The sequence below is a fragment of the Drosophila santomea genome, chromosome 2R (assembly GCF_016746245.2).
Source record: "Drosophila santomea strain STO CAGO 1482 chromosome 2R, Prin_Dsan_1.1, whole genome shotgun sequence".
In the NCBI taxonomy this organism is placed as follows: domain Eukaryota; kingdom Metazoa; phylum Arthropoda; class Insecta; order Diptera; family Drosophilidae; genus Drosophila; species Drosophila santomea.
In genome coordinates, this window is record NC_053017.2 from 16838310 (window position 1) to 16856589 (window position 18280).

At 44.7% G+C, this 18280-nt stretch overlaps 1 protein-coding gene and 1 long non-coding RNA gene across 23 annotated transcripts in view; one reads left to right on the top strand and one right to left on the bottom strand.

Annotated features, from left to right (window-relative positions):
• Nucleotides 1–18280, top strand: part of LOC120447179 (PDZ and LIM domain protein Zasp) — a 55957-nt gene that overhangs the window by 11885 nt on the left and 25792 nt on the right. For all 22 annotated transcript variants that reach the window (XM_039628646.2, XM_039628656.2, XM_039628660.2 and 19 more), the window contains exon 2: nt 1789–1915. In XM_039628646.2, coding sequence (XP_039484580.1) covers nt 1805–1915 — 111 coding nt within the window. In that variant the 5' untranslated portion in view covers nt 1789–1804. The remainder of the gene's footprint in view (nt 1–1788; nt 1916–18280) is intronic.
• LOC120447188 lies at nt 6915–10809 on the bottom strand. Its single transcript, XR_005615922.1, has 3 exons — nt 10568–10809; nt 9165–9447; nt 6915–9100 (listed from the first exon to the last, which is right to left on the bottom strand). It is a non-coding gene; the product is annotated as an uncharacterized LOC120447188 (long non-coding RNA).

Genomic DNA, 18280 nt, shown 5'->3' on the forward strand with positions numbered 1-18280 from the left:
AGTAATTAGCCAGGACTCCAAATGGCGCCTTTCGCACCGGAACTACCAGGTTTCCCCCGTTTTCCCATCACTGCCATCATATTTGAACTGGCGGAAGGCGTTGGTGTTTGTGTTCTCGTGTTGTTGCGCTTTTGGCCTCTTTCAGTCTGGCACTTTGAATCCGTGAAAGAGTTGGCCGCCTGCGCACTGTACTCCACCCCACTCCACACCGCATTTGTTTAATATTTTAATTAAATTATTCCCGTGCATGTGCAGTTGGTTTGCCGGGGCGTCTAATGGCCCAACTTCATGGCGTACAAAGTATTTACATGCAAATGCCGTCAACGTGTTACGGCCTGTGCTCTTGGCCTTCCCTTACGCTTCTTGGCGGGAATTCGAGCCGGAAGCCTGAAGCCTGAATCCTGCAACCTGGACTCGAGATGGAGCCATTACCACCCGCACTTAACGTTAATTAAACTGCTGTGTGTGCTAAAATGTCTCTTTTCCATATGTGTGTGGATATCCCATCCCCCCTCCCTTGGAATTCCCATACCCACCGGCAGCTGCTGTCGTTTTAATAGCTTAATGTAGTTACTTCCACTTTGAGTGTCTTCGGTGCGAAGGGAAAGGCAGCAAGAGAGAGGCAGAGATAGAGAGAGAAAGAGAGGGCAGTTGCGGAGTGAAAGAGACCAAACGAACACGGGGCAAATGTGTCTTTGCTAATAAAAAACACAACACTCAGCAAAATTGTTATGCAGCAAACTAAATCAACAGACTCCCATGTCCCGCCCACTTTTCCATTTTCGCCTGACCCCTTTTCCCACCCCCTCACCGCCTCACCCACTCCTGTGACGCACGTACAAATTACATAGCTATGACGGGAAAAAAGTGCGGCAGGACATGCAGCATAGGGGGAGAGTGGAGTGGGGCACTGGGGTAGTTGAGTACGGACGCACAGAAAGATGGGAAGCCGTGTAAGCCACACTTACAACACGGCTCCATCTGCCGTTTGGGGTGCGCTTACTTACAGCACTCACTGTGGCCAGGACGAGGGATGCAGCGGGTCCTTCGAAGTCCTGGTGCTACACTGAGTCCTCTTTCCGGGGTGTGAGTTTCTGTGTGTGCAAAAAAGGCGATATCTAACAAAGTTTAACTCGTTTTATGTACCAGCACCCTGCAGAAATGGCGGGCAAATGGGATGTGATAGAATGGTTCGATAATTGGGTAGAATATTTGTTGTGATAAAAACTATTTTATCAGACTTAAATTTGAGAACTATATTGTAAAAGTATCTAAAGCATTGGAGATGTAGCTTTTGAAAATGGCTTAAAATTGCCCTTACATTTCGCTTCTATGCTCCTGTTTTGTGCCCCTAAATCCCCAGGATATCGCCCAGTTCGATCCTGCCCCTCAACCATTTTCCTGACTGCCTGCTGCATTCAGTCAGTTTGGCACACAAAACGACGCAGCAGCTTTTCCGCATGCAGCTGCATCTGGCAACCGGTTGGTTGTGGGTGGCCCAAAAGTGGGGCAGGGCTGCTCTACGGTTCCATGATTCGGGCCAGCAAACTGGGAGGATGCTGGGAAGGTATGTGAAGGGACGTCTGACTGTTGGCAGGATTAGCCTGGACATGCCTGAATAATGTCTTTATTAGTGGCCTAAAAGGAGCAATCCGCACTCGTCTGTCTGCGTTGTTTTTCGTTGGTTTCGTGTGCGTCGGTCGGGGTTTTGATTTCATTAATTAGTCGGCTACGTGATATCAAGTATACGCCATGTTCTCATGATTATTACTTCTCGTTTCGTTACAGTCAGCGCTAAAAGAAGATGGCCCAACCACAGCTGCTGCAAGTGAAATTGTCACGTTTCGATGCCCAGCCCTGGGGATTCCGCCTCCAGGGGGGCACGGACTTCGCCCAGCCCCTGCTGGTGCAAAAGGTAAGTCAGGGTACTCTTACCCCACCCACTACCCACTACGAGGTATATATATATATATAAACATACATTTCCCAACTGGCCGGCGAGCAAACATGTGGGAAAATCAGAAACAATTCGCTTATCGGGCGATTGACAAATGGAATTTGCGTGTTCGGAAACACTCTCCGAAAAATGAAATTAAATTTACGCTGGCAACAAACGCGAGAAGCGAATATTAGTTGGGCAGTTAATTTATTTATGTGTTTAAGTGCTTGCGGACTTTTTTTTCATGTTAAAAATAAATCCGTTGATATAAGTTTCACTTTTTGTGGTGGCGTTTCCGTGCGATTTTTGCGCACGTTACCCAAAACAAATAAAACTCGTATTTTTCCCAATTTTCAACAATTTTCCCCTCGCCATATTAATGCCAGCATATATACAACTATACACAGACACTACGGCATATAAACCCACACAGACAAACTGTGCTCACACGGACAGGGACCAAACTAAAAATTTGTTAAACATTCATAACAGATCTCGAAACATTTTACATTTGTGGCGACACGCAACAACAAAATTTGCTAAATCATTTTGACAACTTTATGAGCGCTTGCGGCGCGAAAATGTCGAAGGAATAAATGAATATGCCTAGTTTCATATTGATGTGCAGTGCGATACGAAACTGTAAGGCTGTTATTAATTAATGGGATTTTAATGGATGCAGTTCCCTTTTTGGACAAAAGCTAATAAGTAAAACACACACCATATACTTTGCAAGAACTGTAGTTCTATCTAATCTAATTGTTGCTCGCTTCGTTTAACGATAATATCGCGGACAATAACAGCCCTACTCTTGATAAAGTAAAACACGAGCTAATATTTTAGTTAATCAAGTAGAAAAGATATTACTGAGACTTCAACATGAAACAAGTTGTGAATCATACAGCCAGACCAAGCTGACGACTTTGTTTGTGACTCAAACTCACTCTGATAAGAGCCTTTGTTTGTGTGCGAGTCTAATCGGAAGCTAAACATCAGTTGAATTCCTAGAGAATGCTCTCACCATAAAAAGAATTGCTTTCTTTATTGGGGCCAATACGATGCCCTAATAATTCGGAATTTGGAATTATTGATTTGCAGCTTGATAGTTGAAGCAAAGTCGCCCCAAAAGAATTTGTAAATATTGTTGTTCGTTCGAAATCAACACGAATTCTGTGCGCTCTTTTATCTGTTTGTTTTTGGCTTCGAGTGGGCGGTACGTGGGCGTGGGTGTGGGTGTGGGCGTGGCCAGCGCTAAATGCGCAATTTCTATTTAAACAGCTGTGGATTTGTGTCAATGCTATGCGGCTTCTCTCTTCGCCGAGCTGCACTGAGCTATTTAAAACAGAAAATAAATAAAACACCATACAGCCAGTGCGGATTATCACGGAATTGAGCTGTTTCGATTAATTTTAATGGGCTAAACTCGAACACTTCTGTCAATTATCAACACAGCCACTTAAAACAATGTTGGCCAAAAGTGCAACAGGATGGCTGTAAAAATGGACTAAGCAAATTTGTTTGGAATTTATGCGAAAATCAGTCAGCATGCATAACGCAATTTGAAATGGAAATCTTGATGGATTACACTACGAAAAACAAAGCCAACTAAATCTCAATCATTTGTTGGCCACTCTCCGGACCTTACCCATCCATAAATCCAACCAGTCCAAGCCAAGATGAGTTGAGCCGCCTCGCGGCGGAGCGACATCTCCTGGCTGGATGCCTTTTGCCTTTCGAACACTTCAAGCCCAATTGAATTTGGAATGGCGCACTTAAGCCGCAGCCTCCTCCGCAGGATTTTGCGTAAAAACTGTGCTCGTAATGAGCCACACCGAAAGAAATATCTTTCATTGGACACAAACATAGTTATATTTATATAGTAAACTACCAATTATATAGAGAGAAGCGAAAGCCTAACTAATGTCCAGTGGAAAGCCTTGCTCTCCACATTCATGATAATTTAAGGAAGCTTATAATATCCCAAGTATACGTTACTTAGATGCCCTGAATGAATGAATGAATGCTGATGAAACGTTTCTAGGCTATTTTTCGCTGTGCCGAGCTGAGCTGAGCTCCTTGGCTGCCAGGACACAAGCTGTGCAGCGGAACTAAGCCCCAACGAACTCGAATGAACTCCGTCACTCCGCTACTCCGCCACTCTGCCCAACTGAGCACTGGCAGTCGAGGGCCCTTCTACCTTGACAACGAATCATCATCTTAGTCATCGTCAGCATCCAATCATGTCAGCTTCCTGGCTCTTCAGCCAGTGCCAAACAAATTGGTCTCCTTTAAATGCTGCCGTGCCGCAACTCATCAAGATGCAACACATGACATGGCCAGGAGTAAATCTCCCACCGCTTTCATCGAGCAACAGAACAACAAAAACTGCTGGTTTCGAGTTGGTTGGCATAAAAATAAGCTACTGAGCTGCTTAAATCGGATTAATTTATGATTTCTCGCAACGAGTTTCTCTTCTTCAGTTCTCGCACCCCGAGCCGTATAAAGTCCTATCCCCTGTTGCTGCTCTTGTTCTCCTGAAGTCCTGTGCCCTATGTCCTGTGTCCTGTGTGTGTTATAAGCCTTATGCCCACGGATTTTTACCCACTCTCGCAGCGGAAGCCACGTTTATATATTTCATTATCAAGTGCAGGGTTCGTTTTGGGCCACAAAAAGCGTCGCACAAAAGGCCAAAGTCAAATAAAAGCGAAAGCCAAGCAGCGCACAAATAATGGACCAAATAAGTAATACAAGAGCGCAAATTCGGTTTACTACAAATTTCTGGCTTTCTGGCTTTCTGACCAAAGCCCTCGGTCCACATACCATATCATAACAGCCAAAGAGATAAAAAAAAAAATAAAAGCGCCAGTGTCGGCTATTAGCCAACTTAAAGTCTAGACAACCACGGGAACACTGGAGAGGACAGTGCATAACAAGCTACTGACGGCATCCAAGGCAACCGACGTGGCCGCCAGTCCCACACACATGATCCTCCAGCAGAGTATCCTTTTCCCGCCGAACTCCGCGCTTCGCTCATGCAAATCCGCTCATGGCTTGCTTTTATTCGCTACCCTCGCTGTAGGTATGACTGTTTTATAAAGCTATTCCTTCAAGTTAATTCGTGGAACACTCGCAATATCACAGTAAAATGTATTTTACTGTCTTGGGTGCACTTCGTCACTACGTAAAGTTGAAATCCTAGACTTGCTAACAACCATCAGATGCTAATTAGATTGTATTAACACAAAGAACTTTAAAGTACGTAGTAGAAAATATAAGATTGCCTCCACATTTAATCGCACAAGAATATAACTTACTTTTCCGCGAAAGTGTATACGAAACAGTTGACCTTCCTCTCGAGATTTTTTCTGGTTTCAGTTCGGTACGCTTCGTTTCGGTTCAGTTCAGTTTCTGTTGTGTTTTTGCTCGTTTTAAGCTTGTTTGTTTGCCTTCCCCGGCTGGCCATTAATTATTTGACTCCTGTCTGGGGGCAGCCTTTGTGTTGGTAGCCGTGTTTGCCTTTGTCTTTGACTCAAACTGTGGACTTTTCATAACTCGCAATTGCTCTACCACTTTGAGGTATATCTGTGCCGTTTGCCATGTTCTAGCCAATTTTTGGCGGCCCGCTCGTAACAGGGTATCAACTGTCTTCTACTCAATGCGCAAGATCTTCGATTCCTACTGATTTATGCAAGCGAAATAATAGAGACAAATTTCCTTTGCTTTGATTACGGGCTGTTGTGTAATTGAATCAGGCGGAGGCGACACCCTGCTGTGGTCTCCACTCTCGATTCTTGACTCTCGATTGCAGTTTGCAGTTTGTCATTTGCAGTTTGCATCTGCTGATTGAACTTGCACTTTTCTCGACCACATCGTCAACGGACGAGGGGCGAAAATGGGGAAAGTGCATCTCGGTTTGCGGTTGCTTTCAATGCACTCGGACATTTTATTAATTGAACAATGCCTCAAGAGCAACTGTTGTGCTAGCTCATATGAACACGAGACATGAAAATTGCATTTGTGCACTTGGCAGGCACGAAACAATGTTTCAGAAATGTACCTTGGTTTTGGCCAAGCTCAGGCTCAGGAACCACAGAAGTGTGCTGATTATGGGGCCATCAGGTGGTGAGTACCACCTGATCCGCAGGCTTTTGACTCGAGTCGCCGGCTAATTCCACACCAATTGCCAGAGCAACGTTAATTGAATTAATAAAGAGATAGTCAGCCGGTGGGGTAAGCAACTTCACTCGATGCATTGCATTGCTGATTTCCTGTGATTCATCTCTGTCAGTCGCAAAAAGGCGTAATTGATAAAAGTTAAGCCAGCGAAACAAAAAGGATAACCAGACAGTGATTAAGTGCCTTGCTGCGTCAGCGCCGCATTTGATTGATTATCAATTTTACCGTGCCCGCTTTAACGGACCCATGACTACTGACTCCGCACTGGACGCCATGGACATCGGTGCATGCCACTGCCACTGCCATTGCCACTGCCACTGCCACTGAAAGTGCAACGCATTGCCAATTTAAGAGTGCTGAAATTTATTGAACGAGCCCATATACCCATAAACCCGACTGCTTCCTTCGGTAGCCCCCATATCCACTTCCGCTCCAGGGAATCGAGTGGCACTTCCGTTTTGCTTTAAGCGAGCTCGAGGGGATGTGAGTTCGTGAGCTAAGCCAAATCATTTTGTTCATATCAAATGTTATTCACAATATTGTAGGTCCAGTAATTTCGTTTGTGATTAGTAGCCAATATATTAACCATTATCTTAATGGTTTTTGTATCGTTTTAGCTTTTTAATTGTATGCTGTATTTTTATAGATCACATTCTACCTTTCGGCATATCTCACTATGTGATAGGCACTTCACTTCTGACTAGCTATAAATTCATTTCATAACAATGTTCGGTATCAAACGCTGAATCTTTATGGTTTAGCCAAAGTGTGTACTATAAAAGTTCACTTATTCAGTGTCTCAAAATTGTTTGGCATCTTGAATTCCTGGAATTCGTGCTCGGACTCCGCATTTTCATCCTCCTCACGCGCTCATCTCTCGTGTGGTCAGGTAGTTGGGAGTATCTTTAGACGCTTTAAGTTCACTTGCACTTCATTGCACAAATTCTCCGGCTGATGGTGCATGCTCCAGCTACCTTGCCGCAGAATAGAGGAGATGGAGGCGGGGGAGAGGATAGGAGTAGGCCAGGCCGGAGTCGAAGCACGTCTTATTTAGATTTATCCTGCCTGCTACGCTTCAGTTGAGTTGTCGAATTCGTGCCTGCTGGTGTGCGCCAGTATCTGCCGGTTCCTGTTCTGCTCCTTGCCTTTTGTGTGATATCTCTTTCGGGTTGCTGGCTATATCTTTAATATATTATTGAATATTTTGTGGCCTGGACCGGAAATTGTACTAATGTCTAGCCAGTGCGAGCCACATCCTGCATCCTGCAGCCCACATGCAAAAGTCACATAAATTTCGGCTCCTTTCTGCTGCTGACTCCCATTCTCCTTGTGGCCTAATCCTTGTGCTCAGCATCGCTTCGCCGATTGTTGTTCCGACTGCACAAGAAAAGTATCCCGCATAAGGAAAGTTTGCCGCTGCTTGCATCTGTATCCCCCTCTCCACACCCCCTCCGCTTGTGCTATCTCCCGCTGTTGTCCTTGCTTTTAAGTTGCATGTCAGCGAGCATAAATCCTTCAGTGGAAAATGCTCGCATCGCTGCATCTGGAGCACACACACACATCCCGACATTTAGCCTGGGATCCCAGATATCGCAGAGCTGTAAGCGGAGAAATTATTGGCCGAGCTCAACGCGCTGCATTATGTGCGCCATAAATATTTATAACTTCTAAGCATAAAGAGCGAACGCTTAAAGCGAATCGATTTTGGTGTGTTTCTGGAGTGCCACGGACTGGAGCTGCCACTCTTGAAGGCCCCGATTAGTCAGCTAATGGTAATGGTAATGCTCGGCGGGCTCTTGTTACCTGCATGAAAACGATTGGGAATGATTCACTTCAGGTAGCCTTTGTCTTTGTTTCTGTCCTCCAATCCTCAAATTAATGCCTCTGAGTCACTAGAGGCGTACAGTGAGACTCTTGTAGCGCGGACTTTGATCTGTCACATAAGTATGGGTATTGTAAGACATTCCAAATCGATTCATGAAAATCTTTACTATTTTTAAACATCATCTTCCCATAGCTGCCTCGAGTTGTTCTACTGTACGTGGCCGATTCCTTACATTGTTTCTGCTGCATTCTACGCTTTTATCTTCACGAGTTGCTCTCGGGAGTCTGTGATTTAATTGTTGCTTAGTGGATTTTCGCAGCATCAGAGCTGGATAAGGGCAAACCAAGCGGAAACGGAAATTGCGCGCAGCGCACACTTATCTCTGGCCCTGGTGCTCTCCACTCGCTCCACAGCCGGTGCTCCTGGATATCTCACTTCCTGTGCGTGTCCGTGTGCTCGAAAAGGATGTGCCCGGCGCAAATTGCGTGCTGCGGCGTAATCGAAATAAATTATGAGCCGCACTTACATTGCGGCTGGCTCTCGGGAGCCGTGAGATCCGGATTGAGGGCTTTTAGCGCTCCGACAGCGTTTGTTTGGCTTTAATTGGCGACCGGCTTAGGCGGCGACAGGAGAAGTTTGTACGGCAATTAGCGGCAGGTAATGGCTCCGCCGACATATGCTATTATTCGGGTTATTACTTTATTCCGACCTATTATTCCCGTCGATGTGGCCCCGGCGGGCAAACGCATTTGCCGTAAATATATGTCATTGATTTGCAGTTAAGGAAACGAAGCTCTGGATCGATGTCATCCCCCTGGCAGCCATTACGCATCAGTGTCCTTCGAAGCTGACTCTCCATCTCCATCCTCGTGTCGTGTCGTTAGGCGCCTTGGGGCCATGATATATTATGGCCTGTCGCCTTGTCTTGTTTATTTGCCGCACTTTGGGGGGAAAGTGTGGGAAATGGGATGCTATTTTTTTTTTTATTGTTATGACGCATATCTGTTTGGAGAAATTGAGACGCTCTTGATTTCCTGGTGATTTATTGTCCATCCAAATTGATTGAATATTTACTAAACGTCTACGGCATCGTCGGCTAAATGGTTTACAGCTGCGCCAACTCTCCATCGATCCCAAATCGAAATCGATTGGCGGGAGGTCTGCAAAAAAGTCAATTTTGTTAATCAACACGAACGACTTAATCCAAATTGAATGAACTCGAACCTGGGAGCGCTGCCAAAGCGGATCAGCCGCTACACATCATCCGGGCCAAATGCGAAAAATAAAAGCGGGCGCAAATTTACACATTTTTCGCATTTCTGCACCAGATTCCGCCCCGTTTTTCCTTCGAGTTTTCCTCCGTTTTTCAGCAACGAAACATTTGCCAATAAGTGACTGAAGCGACCGAACTGAACCAAACCAAACGAAACCATACCAAACCGAACCGAACCGAAACAAATCGGCTCAAGGCTCTGGGCTCAACGAGCTCAGGTGAGAGTTTGCAGGCCTAAAAAAGCGAAAATTGAAAAACGCAGCTGCCAGGGCCATAATAAAGCCCCCAAAACACGCAGCAAAAACCGAGAAAAGGGGAGCCAGCTGCGGCCACTGAACTTCAGAATACTCTAGCAGGCTGTGAAATTATTTTTATTTACTAAATCGATTTACGGAAATACATGTATATTTCATTTAATTATCCTAAGAGCCACACAGCCTGTGGCAAAAATATAATGACATATCAACAGTTGGCTCTAGATCTTTAGATAGATTGGAATTCGGTACTTAAGATGAAATAATCCTATTTTGTTTAATCAGAGGATACCTAAAGATCAAATCTTGAAAAAGGAAATCTTTAAAGCAATGCCGCCTTATAAACCTTAAAAATAAAATAATATGGCTCAGAATCATACATACAGCTATTTTATGTTTCTATTGAGAGGCTTAAAAATTGCTGAAAGATTTAAGATTAGGGCCAAGATCTGAATTACTCTTTTTATATTTTGAGGCCAATTCTGTAGGCCTGCTTTACATAGCAATTGGCAAGGGGATGCAAGAATCGTAATACCCTTTGAAGGAAAGGGCATTTCTGGACACACACACACAGTTCCTTTGATAAAGAGAGAGAGAGAGTGAATTGCGTTTTGTGGACGGGCCAGTGTGTGCGTGTGGGCGTGGCACTGCCCACAGCCAGCTCAGCCACGCTTGAGGTGATAATGTAATAAGCACTTTTTATGACCCTGCCGGATTTAGACCTAAAATTCCACTCAACTCGGAATCCGAAGGGCATTGTTCAGTCTGCAAAGTTCGCTAGATTTTCGACGACCAACAGGCACATCCGGAATGTTAGACCCCCGCCCTCGGTACCCATCTCCCCCTCCTCCATCCACAACCATGCTACTGTTTTTATTGGACGGCAAGGATTTAGATTCTAGCCTGCAGTTGTTTGGGCTCAGCTGAACATATTGTCTCGCCATTTTCCATTTTTTCTTTTTTTTTTTTTTGGGAGCAGGACTTTACTAATTGGTGGCATTAACAATGCGCCTGAAGGGGGGGGGGCTCCGCTCCCAATGGTCGTTTGTGCAGGTGCGAAGTACAAGGGCATATGGAAAATATGGAAATTCAAGACTTACCGCCTTTGATTTTGATGTGTGTGTTTGTATTCTGCTGAATTTTTTGCCTACCTGCGTTGAAAGTTTAATATTTGAAACTGACTTGAAACCATTAGGCATGGCGACTTACCTGTCTACGCTTTTCTGCTTATCCAATCAATTTGGTTTCAAACGCATCAATCACTTTCAGGTTGTGTTTTAAATAAGTTGCATTTCACAGTCACTATTTTATGGTAAAATATTAAATTTGCACTTGAACATTAAATATTTGCGAACAAAAAAGATCAGGGATGAGCTTTTTAAATTCTAGCGATGACACGGATTACTGATCCACTATCGATTGAACACTGATCTGATTGAAATGCATGCTAGTTATTAAAAATGGAAACCAACAACACGCGTTATCTATTATTGAACTAATTTTTGGTAATTGCATTTTCAAATTTGCCTACTGCAATTGCGACACGCAATGCAAAATTAACTTTTCCACCAACATCGATTGCCACGCGATGCCTGCGATAAATAATCGATGACTTGACTAATTAGTGCAATTTTCACGTTTCATGTTGGCAAATATTCAGAGTTGTATTTCCACAGGCATTAAATTGAACAAAACCGTGACATATTCCAACGACCAATTGGCCATTAAGTGTACCCATATGGCACAATGTGTTTCTTTTTTTCACAGTTAAGAGTCTTAAGTGATTAAGCGAGCGAAACGGGGGACTTGTAAAGGGACATGCATCAAACATACTGTCATTAATATAAAAATGAAATTACCTTGTCCAGCAGCAGCAGATGCCATTAAAAAAAAGGAACGGCAGAAGGAAAAGCGCTCGGAAAATGAGGACGAAGTTGCCGCCCACTCGGTTGTTGTTGTTGTTGTTCTTGTTGTTGTCGCTGTGCATCATCAAATTGAAAAATGTCAGCGATAGAGAGAAGGAAAATGGGAAATCAGAGAACAATGCGGCACTGGACAGGTAAAACGCAAAGGCAAAGGTAAACTGCCACGCCCCGGGGGCGTTCTCTTGTTGTCCCTGTTGCTGCATCCATTTATTGGTGTTGTTGTTGTTGTTGTTGTTTCGGCTGTTGTTGTTGTTGTTGCTATTCTGCTGCGGACGCGGCCCAGTTGCATTGACAATCGACAAATGAGGAAAGATAATGCAGGCATTAATCTTGCTACCAGCAATTTGTCAGCGTTGCTCCATCCCGCTCCATTCCGTATTGCCATCTCTTACCGTTCGAGATGTCAGCTGCAGTTCGAGTTTCTCGATTCCAGGGGCTGTCGTTTGGGGGAGCTAATGGGGCTTAAGAATCTCACAGTGGGTGCAATTGCTCAGCATGTGAAAGAACATAGTTATGAAGGTTAAGGGATCCACATTGGATTTTTTCGTTTGCAAAGATAACTTGTTTTAAGTTGAAAACAGTCTATAGGAAGAACTTGAGAAGATTTGTATGCCATTTTATGGAGTTATTCACCCCAGTCGCCATCCCTGTTGAATATTTCCAGCGACCACCCTGGCATTCCGAAGTCCGAGAGTTTGTGCCTGCCTCTTCTAAACGCTGGCTTCATCAATTAATTTACAATTTGCCAGACGTCTGTGTCCAGCTCCAGATGCAGTTCCAGTTTCTGCCCCTGCTTTTGCTCTAGCTCCAGTTGCTCGTTCTCATCCTGGTCTGTGTTATCCTGCGCTATGTGGTCAGCTTGGCATACTTTTTCTATGCCACTCGTGGCCCGTGGCCCACTAATGGCCATGTCCTTGCATCCTGGCGCACCCGTTCCACTTCACCCATTTCGCCGAGCTCTGCATCCGTAAATTGCATTGCTTGCCAACTTGTTGAAAGGCGGAGCGAACTTAAATGCTTTTCAATGTTTTTCCATGCCGTTTTACCCACTTAAGGTCACAGATAGTTCACTGGAAAAAAAACTATTATTTCGAATGACAATACTTGGGAAGACATTTCACACCCTTTTGTTTTTACACACTGTAAATCGATGTTAAAGCTGCTTTGCTAGATACAACTCATTTTTTGAGTATAACATTTATTTCCCCTTAATTTGTTTATGATTTTGGTTCAATTCAGCTTTTTTTTTATATGTAAAGAAGGCAGTGGCGTTGTGAACCCCGTTTAATGGTCACAATTTAGCTTTTAATTAGATCGGCAAATTTGTTTTCGAACCATTTTGCTCGCTCGTGCGGAGGACAAATGCGGAAAATACGAATTCGAAGTCGGGAAAGTACCGCCCGTTTTCCGCCCGGAGTTAGAGTGCTTACGGGTTTTCATTTTAATTGTTTTTGTGCGGCGGAGACGACCATTTGGCCCCATCCCCATCCTCCCCAGAGTTGCGCTGCCGTGTCGCTGATTTATTTATTTCTATTTGCTGTTATTTAGCTGGTTCTTGTTGTTTTTTGTTCTTTATATCATTTTATTTTATTTCGTTTTATTTTATTTTATTTCGTTTTATTTTCTTTCACTTCATTTTATTTTCCGCCAAACCAAGCGAGCGCAATTGCGGTCGCAGAGCGTCTGCCCCCCGTGTCCCGATTTTTCCCATTTCCCCATTTTCCGCCCCGCGGAAAGCCCCTCTGCAGCTGTCTGCGTGCCATGCTCTAGTTTTCTATTTTTGCTTTCCCGGCCGTAATGGCAACCTTAATCACGTAATGATTTTGAGCGAGTGAGCGAGAGGCGCGGGTGTCCAAATTCCACCCAAACCCCACCCACGATTTTCCTGCGATTTTCCTCCTGCTCCTTGCTGTTTGCTCATTCATCGCGGCTCTTGTTTTGTATTCGCAATTGGCACAAATCTCGGCGCTAGCCACGCTAATGGCCAAATGCTGTGGCGCTAATTGAAATTACATTTCTTAAAGTTAAATATTTAATTGAGAGCCGCCAAGCCGAGCGGACATCATCAGCAGTCCGGCGAAGGCTCAAAAGTTGCTCAAGTGCACACAAGAGTGTGGGAAATTGGGGAAAAGTTTGGGCAGAGTGGGTTTTCAAGCATTTCAGAAAGCCTTCCATCCGGAAACTTGTGCATTTAATATGAAAAGCCTTTAAAAGTTTTATTGAGTACGCTTGTTTCACCCGAAAGCGTAATAGAAACTAATGGAATCCCGTGACCCAATTCCCATATTCAATATAAAAACCTTTGTAATGTGCTCTGTACTAAGTATATAAAGAAGAAGCTTAAATTGTTATATTGCAGGGATAGTGTTTTAAACAAGTATTTCCCATTTAGACAGTGTGTTTACTGGATGACCTAATTAATAGATTTCACTTGAGTGTGCCGTAAATGCATACTAAAGCTAAGTACCTTGGCCACATGTCAGGCTATTTTTTAGTTATTTATTTCATGATAAAGAAAGAAAGTATTTCGGCTAAGTTGAATGTTTTTCAACTGCCCACTCCATGGTATTTTCCCCTGCCATTTGGGACAGTTTTGAGCTGTTCACTCCATCCTCGTGGATCGACATTTCGGCGCCTTTCATGTCAAATCCCCGGGGACAAACGTCGGACCTTGGATCCCAGCTTCATGTCTGTGCCTCAGCTTGGGCTTGTTGCATTTTCCCCCGGGAAATGAGGAGAGCCGAAAAAGAATGACGATGTGGCATGCTTAGAATGCCCGACACGAAAGCGTCGCCAAATCCTAATTGCATTTGTCTGATTGCACCCGTTGCAGCTGCAACTTCTCCGATATCTGCAATGCTGCATTTCCAGAGGCCTATCCAAAGTGGAATAGCTGGAGATGGAGCTGAGGCTGGAACTGAAGCTGAAGCTGGCTGATGATGATGATGGTGATGATGCTGATTCATTAAATTGGTTGCCGGCTCCCCTTTCGGCCTTATGACAGGAACATGTAAATGCCATTTACTGTTTCCATTTCCATTTCGAATTCGGTTTCTGTTGCCCCGCCATTGTCTTGTCATCGTCATTGTCATTCCCAGATCGGAGGATTGGTGAACTGTTCGATTGGTGGACGCGGGCGCGGGTGGGGTGCAATCGAAATTCCATTTAATGTAATTTGAGTGCCATCATTCATGCCTCGAATAGCTCTGGCAAACGGAAGGTGGAGGGTGATTTTTGGTTAGTCTGAGATTACGTTTAACACGATTTCACGGCTGTCAGAACTGCGCCCAGGATTGATGGATGCCGGAGAACATCTCTGGCATTTCCAGGAACCAGCATTCCAAATACCATCCCCTTCGGCCTTCTCCTGGATCACTATTAAGCCATCATGTGTAACTGAAACATCAAACAAGCAGGCATTTCCTGCGCTGCCATAGAGTTTATTTAAAGGCTGACCCAGATATGCCAGACTGCAGTCCAGTTGCAGTCATAGATACCAGATACTATGTACCATGTACACACGAATGCAGATACTTTGGCAGCTGACTCACACGCTTCGCATTTCGACACGTCCATCGGCAGTGCGTAAACAATGGCCCAAACCATTGGCCAACGCGGGGAAAATTGGGCGAGATGCGTGGCGGAAAATGCGAAAACACATTGCCGCCCAGCAGGTAGCGCAAGCAGCAGGTTGGGAAAGCATCCCGTTCCCGAAAATTTCCCAATCCACTGGTGAGCTCTGCAAGAGTGTGGCACACACGTCTTGGTTATTTCCCGCAGCCAATTTCGGGCTTCATTAGAAATTTCCCCGGACCCGCAGAAAATATAATTTATGCATGCTTCTGACACAATACACAAAGGGTTCAAGGCAACCGCAGCCACAACCAGCTGAAGAAATAACAAACGGATTGGCTGGTGTGTCGCGGGAATCCCGAATTAAAAATACCCATTACTTGTGATAGGGCAGCAAAAAATTACGGACATTCCCTGGGAATATTAGACATGTACATAAATGCATATGTAGATGCATATAAATAGTAAATAAATAGTAAATAAATAGTAAATAGTATCCTGCTTTATTCCTAACGAAATAACAAAGAATGGGAATTATATTTACGAGCAGAAAGCGCAGTTAACTCGCGCTAATCTTCTGCCATAACACACAGCATACCCTTTTAATCGCAAATTACTGGGTGAAATCAGCAACAAACGACAGCGACAACGTCGACGCTGACGACACTAATTAAAAATGTTGGCCAACCCTTCAAATGGCTCATGCGGCGTACTGACAAGCGCAGAACTCTGGTCAAAACCAGAGGAGCAGCAGGACGGTAAGGAGATGGGGAGGTGGGCAGGATCTGGAGCTGCGGCTGGGGGGCTGAAATTGAAAAGCTGGCTAAGCTCCTGGCAGCAGTCAGTAGAAATCCGCTAAATTCCCAAACAACAACCCGTCGCACAAAAACAAACAGCGCGCGGAAATGTGGGTGGGGCAGGACACCTTTCGACCTTGCGACCGGCGGCCCATTGATGATGTTGTTAATGGAAAAAATCTCAACACCCTTTCTCACACACACAAATACAGACACACACACACACACAGCAGGATAGAGATGGAAATCTACTGCGGGGGACGCAGCCAGAGCGAGATGGAGACAAACAATGGCGCGTAATTTTGCGAAATTTACATTCCTTAATTAATCTTGTTTGCGCTGCGGCAGTTGGCAGTTGTCTGCCAGCAATGAAAACCCCTTTCCACCTCCGCCACTGCTGGGTTTTTGGGGTTTCATCCGCCGGTGGATTCGCCTCTGGGGGCAACTAACACCAAGCCACGCTAATGACATTCAGGGCACAAGATGTCAGCCGAGGTGGAACCAGCACACATCCTGTACCTACTACGCATATATATACATATATATGTATATCCTGCCGCCTTATTAACCCATATATATGTATATTTGTGCAGGGGAACTGGGTATCCCGTTGCCTAATGAACCCCTTCTTGGCCCCGGTGTTCAGGATCGGGATCAGGTTCAGGTCGCTCCGCTCCACTCGCTTTAATCAACAATTTGCGTACGCAGGCAGCGAGCGCGGGACATGTGACATTTATTGAAATTCTAGTTTATCCTTGTAAGAGGAAGCCGCGGCATCAGCTGAGAGCAATTTAAACTCAATTTCCAGTCTGAGACGGAAAGTAGAAGCTGGTGCCGTAAATTGCTCAGCGAAGATGAGCCGCCAGATGAGCTTGTGTGAGCAGCGAGTGGGGTTGATTAAATTGGATCCCAGATGGGGACCTGCTTAAGGAAACTATCTTTGGAAACATATCTGAGAAATAGCACACACTTACTGAGAGTTAATTATTGAAATAAAAAGTAAGTGGAATCGCAAACCTATTACATCAATTTATTGGTGTAGATCCTGAAAGTCTGTCGTGTGCATAAATGCAGTTGAACACTTTCCTCGACGGGCCATAAAAAACAGCGGAAATTACAGAAATGCCATGCGTGAGTGGGCATCGTTTAAATTGTATCTCGGACTGAAGGAAAACCTGTCCCCGAAGTAATCAGCGAATCTATCACAAGCTCGTGCGTGAGCGGCACTTTCACCTGGATCTGGACCTGGACCTGCACCTGGACTTCGACTTGGACTTGGTCCATTCGTGACTTGGCTTAGCTCCGCAAATGCAATTGGCAATTTCTCACTCGTTTTTCCCCATTTTGCTGCTGTCACAACTCACAACTGTCCAGTGTGCAAAAGCTGAAGCTGAAGCTGAAGTCAAAGCCAAAGCCAAAGCCAAAGCCAAGCCCCTCAAGGCGATTGTCGTTTCTCGGGAGGTGTTGCCTCAGCTGTCGAGGAAATTCACACACACACATCAGCCCACAGATCCGCAGATAGCAGCTACGCAGATACAAAGATACATCCATCCTGCCATACAAAACATATGTGTGTATCCGAATCTTTCCTTGAGACCTGCGAGCGAGGTCCGGCATTAGCGGCAGATTAATGATCGGCATACTGGCTGCGCCCACGCAGCGGACTAGAAAAATCCCTGGGATGTGAAATGGGGAAACGGAATTGGAATCCGCCCGCCGGCAGTGACTGCTCCACATGGGAATTCCTACTCCGCTTGGCCAACATTCATTAGCCGGGAGCTGACTGCCGCAGAATGCGCGGCATTGTGGCAACGTTTTTTCCCATTGCTCCTCGTTATGAATATGCAACATTTATATAAATTGTCACGCTTATTGCAGTCAGACTGTGTTTCGTGTTTCACTCTCACGCTTTTTCCGCCTTTCCCCCATCAATTTTCCGGCTGTGTGTGTGTGTGTGTGTGAGTGCATCTGTCGTTCTACCAAATCAAAAAGCGAGATCTAGTTACAAAACACTTACTTATGTTGTAATACCCTGACTGAAGTAGATTATTAAAAAATCGCGGTTGGAATTGTTTTACAAGACTTGACACTTGAGTTCAGTTATAAGATACTTAGAAGAGGAAGTATCAAAGGTAGATGAAAACCATCTCTTGATACGCCTCAATATCAATCAATTAACATTACAGTTTTTGCAGTCTTACTAAATATTATAAATTAGATTGGTACTAAGCGTCTTATTTGTTGTTCATGTCCGGAAGGGGAATGAAAGTATTCCCATTGGGGTTGCTAATACCCAAAAGTTGTAGAGTATAACAACCAACTTGCAACTTACAATTTACAACCCTGGACCGAACGAAGCCAGCCTTCTGATGGTGGAACGCGCTTTTGTTGAACGTTGATTGCAATCATAATTTATAAATGTTGCCGACAGTTTGGCGGGTGCCACGATGTTGCAGTTGCCGCCGCCCATATTTCGCCATCAATAAATAAATATTATTTGTCTGTCCCTCTGCCCGTC